General features: G+C 42.7%; 1 protein-coding gene across 1 annotated transcript in view; it reads left to right on the forward strand.

The window, feature by feature from the left end:
- The window catches only part of ANK3 (ankyrin 3, node of Ranvier (ankyrin G)), a gene marked incomplete at its 5' end in the record, with an annotated part of 146,886 nt that extends 137,239 nt beyond the window's left edge, over positions 1-9,647 (forward strand). Inside the window, 4 exons of the mRNA XM_010001142.1 lie at positions 1,256-1,339; positions 1,460-1,519; positions 3,300-3,392; positions 8,261-9,647. Of these exons, the coding sequence (XP_009999444.1) occupies positions 1,256-1,339; positions 1,460-1,519; positions 3,300-3,368 (213 nt within the window). The remainder of the gene's footprint in view (positions 1-1,255; positions 1,340-1,459; positions 1,520-3,299; positions 3,393-8,260) is intronic.

Consider the following 9,647-nt stretch of genomic DNA (forward strand, 5'->3'; position numbering starts at 1 on the left):
GGCATCACTGTATTATAGAGCAGTGCCAGGAGCTTGTGTAGACCACTCTGTATTGTATACACCACAGTAAATAGGAGTTATATTTGCCATGTGCTGCTTACTATGTGAAAGCATTATGAAAGGCTGATGTTGAGCTGTAATATCTCATTTCAAGTATTATTTTGTTGTTTGTATGGATGTAACATGTACAATGTTTCTTTCTACTTCCTCCCTCTATTTGTCATTATTTCCAAAGTGGGTTGAGGGGAAAAGAAAAGTTGTAAGGATTTTTTTTTTGTTTTGTTTAAAAGGTTATTAATTTACATGTGGAAATTTTTCATAGGTAGGCCAGCTACATTATGATTATATTTGTTTTATTTATATGGAATAAAAAGCATAGACAATGGATATTTTTGAAGCATCAAATACAACGCTTACTTCAGCACATGGGTTTGGAAACATGATTTTATGAGGTAAAATTGTTGAAGTTCTTCTGGAACATAAGTTCATGACTGCCAGCTAGCCCTAAAGTAATGTCATTTGTTTATAATGTGAACAATAATTCTTGTAGTGGTAGTAAGTCACTCGCATAGCAGTTAGGAGACTGCTTTGAGATTTGTTTATGCTGGTCCTATAAGTTGCTGATGCTACAAGCGGCGATGGTAGGAGGGCTGCCCATGTCACTGAGTTGTGCTCTAGGCTGCTGAGGCCCCTCGGCAAGTCAGCAGGTGGTATTGAGCCAGGAAAAGTGCCATGTAAGATACCTTTCTCCATGTTGTAAATGCTGAGAAGTCTTGTCTTTTGTTTGTGTTTAAGATTTTGTATTTAGCAAGCTACAGGCAGAGCTGTCATTTTAAATTCCACATCAAATCCCACCTTATTTTGGTGTTAGACCATGTTTCTGTGTGCTGGTCACTGAGAAGCTGTGAAAAGCTGATGGATATCTGATTAGAAATTAAATCATCATGAATTTGTGCGTCCATCTTATAGGACTCAGACTGACCACAAGATGATTTGTTGCTCAGAGAGCTTCAAGTAATGAATTAGTTAATAAGAGCAATATGCTAGAAGCTCACTACAGGCTTCAAGGACACATTCTGTAGAACAAATGAGTAGGTATTGGCATGCTAAATGAGCAAGGCTCTCATGCTATGTGTGTGACATAAAGCAACCTGTTTCATAAAGTTGAAGATAGCATGTGCTTGTTGCTTGGATTGGTGTGGAAATGTGTGGCAGCATATAGGTTATATTGCTAATCTTATCACACGTTCTTTAGGGTGAGGAAGCAAAAAACATTCCTGGTGAATCTGTAACCGAGGAACAGTTTACTGATGAAGAAGGCAACGTCATCACGAGAAAAGTAATCATGAATTACATCACTGCTCTGAGTCTTTGCATTCAAGTAACTTCTTTTAACATACTTTTTCCCTTTAGAATCTAGGGAAAAAACCCAATGCTTTTCATGTATTGCTTCCCACAGATCACCCGGAAGGTAGTAAGACGTGTTGTTATTCCCCATGAGAGGAAAGCTGGTGAAATGGTAATGGAATGGGGACTGCCAGGAAATAACGGTAGACACAGAGGGTTGTGTTGACTGCTAGAAAGTGCTGCTAAAGGGCTGGAGGTTTGCATTTAACAAGAAGCCTTGGCAAAGTGCAGTGCTTGTGGTTATTGACAAGTTGTGGGGGTGGGTAACAGGGCAGTCTCTGTGCTTATGTGTGGGCAAGGGCTGTGTCAAGGGGGCCTGGCTGAATTCTTTATGCTTCAATGTCTCAGTCTGTATAACAGGCAGCAGACTTGAACCATAGATGTGGAGCCTGTTTTGTAACATCAGGGTGAGCTATGTCTGTGGGTATGGTTAAGGCCTTGCAGAATTTGTGCCTTACACCCATAGGTGTACCTTTTTACTTTTGTCACCAGCCCAAAGGAACGAGCCACAGTCTGGTCCCCACAAGCCTCTCACTCACCTGCATAATATCCCTGTGCTAGAGACTGAGACTTTGCAGAATTCAGGGGGATGGAATCATAACCAAGCAATGCTATCCTTTACAAGCAAACACCAAGGCAGGATTTTGTCTCTGGCAATTAAAATCAGAAGCCCGGAAGGTCTGGACTGTGCCCAGCTTCAGCACCCCCGAAAGAAGGGAGGGCAGTGGGAAGGTCAGGCCTGTCATGTCCCAACACACGCCAGCCCCTCTTGCATGGGCATGGATAGGTTGTCCCTCGAGATGTCTTCTGTCCCCAGGATGCTTCTGGAGACAAATGGCTCCAGGGAGCTCATGCCTTGCCCCCCAGTGCATGACCCTGGGAGGTTGTGCTCTGGTAAACTTGTCATTGGGTTAATGGAATTTTTGTCTGAGTGAAAACAGATTCACAAAAAAAGATAATAAACACTCTTTACCTGCTTGTAATAATAAATAAATAAATAAATAAATCGGGGGGTGATGACACCACAGAAATAGGAGAGTTGAAACAAACATATTTTCCACCCCATCTTTTGTAATCCTTTATCAGGGAAAAAACAAATCCTGCCCAGTGAGGGGGAAATATTTTCAGTTTGCTGCTCCAGATTAGATTACTCGGAAACTACAAATAGTTACAAATACATCAATGTAGATCTCCCGAGGGGTAAACTCTGCCGATAACCACCCATAAACAGATGCCTTTTTCTGATGTGAATGAGGCTTGTGATTACTAGAGTATTTATTTTTAGATTATTATTGAGCTATTTTTAATGAGCAAAGATGAAATTTATTTTCTGGTTCACTGTTTTAAAGACACTGAAACCTGTGCTGCTTCTCAGTGTTGTTGGTTTTACTTCTGTGCTGCTTTGGTGGTTTTTGCTGGCTTTCTTTCTCTTCCCTTTACTCCGTTACTAACCTGCTCACTTTCAAGCACAGACATTGTGAAACATCATAACAGCAGCCATGGTCTATGCTGTCAGAAATGTCTGTTGGTCCTGGCTGACCCAGGAGGCTGGTTGGGGAAGGTGATTTTCCTCGATGGTGGCAGTGAATCCTGCTGCAGTTGGTGGCAGGGGTTGTCCCAAGAGCTGCCAGCCAGGCACTCCACCCCAGGCATCATGCTGAAATTGTAGACCTGTGTTTTTTTGCTTGAAGATGATATTTCAAGCCTGTGCTTTTGCAACTCAGCAGAGTGGATAAGCAGATTTTGTGTATCTTTGAAATGATGTGTTAATGTGATTTAACTGCTTTTTACTTATCCTGTTACAGCAAAATGTGGAATCTGTTTTGAAAGCAGGTTTATAGTTATGAGCACTCTCTGCAGCCTGTGTTAATGTTGATACTTTTCCTTTAAAGCAGGGAGAAGCGTATAAGGTTAAGACAAAGAAAGAAATCAGACATGTGGAGAAGAAAAGTTACTCATGAAAGCTGAAAGCCAACTACTGAACGGTCAGTGTGATCAATTTTCTTCCATTGCTTAAGCCTTTTGCCAGCACGGCACTGCGCAGCGCGGGCACCAGCGCATGGGCTGCACAATGGCTTGTCTCTGCTACCTTGACATTCCTTTTGAGCTGCAAGGCTGAATAGACGGCCCTTGACCTTGTAAGCAGAAAATGACCTTGACTTCACGTATAGAAACTGAGCTTTACTTCTTGGAACATGAAGGAAAGCAATACTGAGGCATGTGCAAAATTTTGGGGAGTTCTACAAAGTCAAGTGTTAGTAATCCATGACACTTTCTCCTCCTATAAGTCAGCTTAAACACAGATGGGGAAGGAGCTGCACACAAGTAAACCTTCCGCTCCTGCAGGCAGTTGCACAAGTCAAAGTCCTTGTAAGAGCCATTGAAGTGTCTCAGGATTTGCCAACAAATAATCCTTACCAACTGTTTCTTGTGAAGTTTATTAATCCAGCCTTAATGATTTTAACAAAACAGCAGCTGACGCTATAAGGGCTTCCCAAACTAAACCCAACTAAACTAAAACCCATGACCTAAGACGCCCTTGCAGGGGATCTGTAGCAGCGTGCTGAAGCACTGTGAAGCCAGAGGGTGCTTTGTCTTGATCACAGAGCTGTAGTCACACAGCAAATGTACCTGCAAATATGGGAGGAGCCAGTCTGTGTCTGTCAATGCTGGTCAGTCAGTCATGGCTTCAAGTGCTTGTGTTTACCATATTCATGTCTTTTTTTTCTACTCGGAACTTTTCTTAGCTTTGGAGGGTTTAAGGAATTGGGCAGAGGAAGAGTTTATGAAATGCAAGTCTATGTGCTATCCTTCTCCTATACATCTGGTATAGGATTGACTATAGGATTTAAGAACAGGATAAGCAGATCCTGGGAGACATACTGGATAGCAATGTGGAGGTAAAGAATCATAGAATCATAGAATCCTAGGGGTTGGAAGGGACCTCAAAAGATCATCTAGTCCAGCCCCCCTGCCAGAGCAGGGTCACCTAGAGTACATCACACAGGAACGCACCCCGGTGGTTTTTGAATGTCTCCAGTGAAGGAGACTCCACAACCTCCCTGGGCAGTCTGTTCCAGGGCTCTGTCACTCTCACAGTAAAAAAAGTTTTTTGGATATTCACCTTGAACCTCCTATGCTCCAATTTGCACCCATTACCCCTTGTCCTATCACTGGTCATCCCGGAGAAAAGTCTAACTCCATCGCCCCGACACTCACCCCTTACATATTTGTAAACATTGATGAGGTCACCCCTCAGTCTCCTTTTCTCCAAGCTAAAGAGACCCAGCTCCCTCAGCCTTTCCTCATAAGGGAGATGTTCCACTCCCTTAATCATCTTTGTAGCTCTGCGCTGGACTCTTTCGAGCAGTTCCCTGTCCTTCTTGAACTGAGAGGCCCAGAACTGGACACAATACTCCAGATGCGGCCTCACCAAGGCAGAATAGAGGGGGAGGAGAACCTCTCTTGACCTACTAACCACACCCTTTCTAATGCACCCCAGGATGCCATTGGCCTTCTTGGCCACAAGGGCACATTGCTGGCTCATGGTCATCCTCCTGTCTACCAGGATCCCCAGGTCTCTTTCACCTACACTACTCTCCAGCAGGTCAGCCCCCAACCTGTACTGGGACATGGTGTTGTTCTTCCCCAAATGCAAAACTCTACACTTCCCCTTGTTGAATTTCATCAGGTTTCTCCCCGCCCAACTCTCCAGCCTAAGTCTCTCTGAAGGGCAGCACAGGCTTCTGGTGTGTCAGCCACTCCTCCCAGCTTAGTGTCATCAGCAAACTTGCTGAGGGTACATTCTATACCCTCATCCAGGTCGCTGATGAAGATGTTGAACAACACCGGTCCCAGTACCGACCCCTGAGGGAACCCCTTAAAGAACAGAAGCAGAGTCTCTCCTGAGGCACTAGACAGACCCTTCTGAAGGTAGCCCCTAAAGCCACCTGGCTGTATGGGCTTTCTGTGCATGTGAGCTGTGCCGTCTTAGACCAGTGGCCACCAGCTGTGTGGGGTCTACCTGAGGGCTTCATGGGATCAAGCCCTAAGGAGCAAGAGCTGCAAGGTGACTGGTATACTTTCAGCATCTTGTGGGCACCTGCTGCATTCACCTATCACAACTGCTGAATTCCTGCTTTTATTGAGAGCCCTCCCACCTGTGCTAATAGAACAATACTGCTTCACATGGCCTGCTGCTCAATATACTCATAAAATAGTCAACGTTTTGAAAAGGGAGGTGATTCTTTTGATGTGCCTTTCTGCTTTGTGGAGCTCAAGGATACAGAAAGAAAGAAAGCCAAAGGGATGGTGCTGCTAATATGAAATTGTGTCCCAAGTTTGGTCCTATGCTTCTCCACTGTCAATCTGCAGGAGGAAAACAGTGGAAATTTGTGAATTAGAAGGCACTAGAGGCATGGCAGGGCATTGAACACCATAAGCAGTGCAGATAAAGAGCATATTGGCATACAAGCATGGTGCAGCATCCACTGGGGATAAGAGAACAGCATTTCATTTTCAAGTAAAATGTTATTGATATGGCAATCCTTGCCTAATATATGAAACCCATTCTGACCTTCAGAAAGCTGGAGTCTGACTTCCTCAGAACTAGATTAATTCCCACGACTGCTGATGCGTTTTTCCTGTGATTTCTAGTAGGCAACTCTTCCATGCTAGAGCCCTGAGAAACTCAGAGGGAGTCTGCCTTAGATAATAAACCTTTGTTCAGAGAGAAACTTTTTCCTGTAAGATGAATCTCTGCGGTTCAAACTTTGATATGATAAGCATGACCAAATGTGCTTTAAGTAATTGTGAGCCCTGTCAAGAGTCTACTGAAAACGATTTATCTAAATTCAAAAACATAAATATTTGCTCAGGGAATTCTGATAGAAAACCAGTTTGTTTCTTGATTCCAAAAGACAAAAAAAATCCTGTTAGGGAGGCAGAGGTGCTGCTTTTCCTTTGATTGAAAAAAAATAAGTCACAATTTTAGTTAGATTATTTTTTTTTTCTATCTTTGTCACCATTTCAGATAAACCCATTGTGAAATACAGGTGTCATAGTTTGACTCAGGATCAGCAATTAAACCAGCAACAATAATGCTCTCAATCCCACCCCCGCCAGGTAGGAAAAGGTGAGAGAGAACAAGGAGGGAGACTTTCTGGATTGAAACCTAAACTAGACAACTTTAATGAAATACTAATGATAAAATAAATATGTACAAATATATACATGTATGTGCAGGAATGTGCAAAACTGTATTGCCTCTCCCAACCCCAGCAACTCCCACAGCATCTTCTGAGCTGTAAGCAGTCCTGAAATGTCCCGGAGCTGCTGGAGAGAGCAGCAGAGCAGAGAGGAGCTGAGGGGAGGGTTGTGAGGGTCAGGAATGCATGAACCTGGGGATCAATGGTGATGGGTAGATGGAGTCCTCCCTGGATGCTGGTCATGGGCAGAAGAGATGGAAAGAAGAAGAAGAAAGGAGGATATAAGGCTTGATTTCCATAATCCCTGGATTTATATTGAGAGCTATGTAGTTATATACATATATATACGGAATATCTCTGGCCAATTTTGCTGTCCATCTAGTCTGCTCCTCCCTATGGGAGGGTTGTAGATAGGAGTCTTCTGCTCTTTTAGTGTCAAAAGCACTAGATTTAACAGACAGAACAAAGTGTCCTCGGTCTCTGGGGACAAAGTATAAACATTCCAGTGTTATCAGTCCACTAGCTGGAAAACTTGCTGCTACTTTAAAGAGAGCTCACTGAAGGAAAAAAAAAAAAAAAAAAAAAGTCACTAAAATTGGCTTAATCCTGGCTCAAACCGGGACAATAGGTTGAAAGGAAAAGCCAAGAACTCTTGCATGTACTTCTGGAGGACAGCACAATGCGAGCCGGCGTGACTGCTGCAATGTGAATAGGTGGCTTTTAGCAGCAGGACAGATTTATGGCAACTGTAGGTGTGGTCAAGGACAGATTGTTTTAACATAGAAGGAGAAGAGTGTGAGCACTCCTGAGGAATGTGTGTGGACCTGTGACCTGATTACTAACCAGACATGTCCATGCCAGCCTGGATCCTGCAGGCACTGTGCAAGCTGTGCTCCCAAACAGGCTTCCCTGCGCCCAGGTGCTGGTGAGCCCAGAGGTCTTCCAGCTCCCTTTGGGCAGTGTGTTTGTTCCTGCTTCCAGCTTCCTTGCTGCAACGCACCCCTGGGGTACAAGAGATGTAACACACTTGCTGTCCTTATGTGCATGGCTGCACGACTGTTTTGAGGTGGGTGAGACAGCATGAGCTGCCCCCCATGTCTCCTCAGAGCTGCTCGTGTGAGCCAGGTGGGAGATGGATGGGGCTGCTCCTCTTCTTCCCTTTGTCCTTTGTGAAGCTTCCTAAAGGCTGGACTCTGCATTCCTGGCTCTCCTGGTCACATTCCCCAAGCGACTGGCAGAGGTGGACGTGCAAGGAGCACAGGTTTTCCACCACTGTGGGAATGCTAGCAAACAATAAACATGTTGTGAAAGCAGCAGCTCTCTCATTCTGGAGATGATGCCATTTTTTCTGCTGTGGAGAGTACCCGTTCCTTGTCATCATGGGATCTGACGAGCTGGAGCTTTGTCTGGGGTGATGAAATGCAATGTGCTTTAAATGTATTTAGTTCACAAGAAACATGGACATCTGCAGCTGCACTTCCCCTTCATGCAGGAAGCTCAACTGATGCCATTACCTACCTAGGAAGTGTGGGATTTATCCAGAATTCCACAGTGCCAATTAGAACTTCTCTGTTTAGTCAGGGAAAGGCACAGAATTGATTCTAACGAGATACTCTGAATGATTTGTGCTTCTTTTCTTTCCGTAGGACTGTGTGCTTTTACTGCCAGTATTCTAGAGGGACACTCACAGAAGAAAAATCAACAGGAATTATACATTCACCTATAAAAGTGTGTGTGTGTTTGCTGCTTCCACACATTAACCGCATGGTTTTTATGCAAAAACAAAGAAAAAAAAACCAAACAAGTTAATTTAGCATGAGCCAATTTACAGAGCATGGAAATTCACATTCATTCACAGGATTGGAGGGTGCACAGTTACCAGTGCAGTGTATATACAAGATGCCATGCTTGTTAACAGCTTCTTTCAAGCAGTTTGATGTCATCTCAAAAGAAATAAATTCCTGTGGCCAGAAGGGATGTACGAAGACAAAACAGTTAAACCATGGAAAGACACTAAAATTACTAAAATCCACAACAGCTCGCCTTATTTTTCTCGGACCCAAACTGTCAGGGTATAAAACACTATTTGTTTCTTTTTTAAACATCAGTAGTTTTGCTGTAAATAAATAACACTGTATAAATTCTAACAAAATAGAATAAATGTTGATAAGGCACTGCCTTTTCGATCACAAACAGAATATTGCAAATGCATTGAGCAGGATAGGTGTCTCAAATGGCTGTACCTACAGGGATATTCTGGGTGTATCTTCACAGATTCTTGTATATTAGCAATTATAATGTTTGTATATGCAAAAACGCTAGCTTGATTTTAAAAAAATCTTTAAAATCTGCTGCAAATTTAAATGATTCCCAAAATGAGGAATTCTGTAGTTCTGTGAAAATTTTTCTTCAGAGTACTAATATTTTGATGCATGTGTTTCACCTTATTTTGATTAAATCTTTTCCAGTTTTGCAAACACTATACTGCAACATGAAAAATAAGATTTTATCTGTAAACACAAAGCCCTTCATCTAATATTTGTTGCTGTTGCCAATTTTTCAATGAAATGACCTAAACCCCGTAACATATACAGTAGTTGCATTATGGGGAGAGGGGTGCTATCTGTTCTCGCTTTATAATGGGGGTAATGCTTGCAGCTTTAGAAGTGGGTTGGTGCTCTAAGGAGCCCAAGTTTGGGATATTTTTAAATGAACTGAAGAGAAATTATTAGCTAATAGACTGGCAGCACGCTGTAAAATTATTACTGTATTGTGTACTGGCTATAAGATGTAGAATCTTTCAGTAAGCCAATCATCTGTAATCATCCTAGCAGTGTAATATTAGGTTGTTAAGGCTGCTGTGTTTTAAAGGGCATTTTTATTTGGGTTTTGGTGAAATACTTTAATTTGTTGATTATATTCATATGGAAACAGCATTCATTGATAATAGCTCTAATTACATATGTATGAAAACAACAAACACTGGATGATCTAGTTGATTATTTAAGCATAAAATAAATTGTGTTAAAACTC

Source organism: Chaetura pelagica, unplaced genomic scaffold, assembly GCF_000747805.2.
Source record: "Chaetura pelagica isolate M959 unplaced genomic scaffold, ChaPel_1.0 scaffold346, whole genome shotgun sequence".
Lineage (NCBI taxonomy): Eukaryota > Metazoa > Chordata > Aves > Apodiformes > Apodidae > Chaetura > Chaetura pelagica.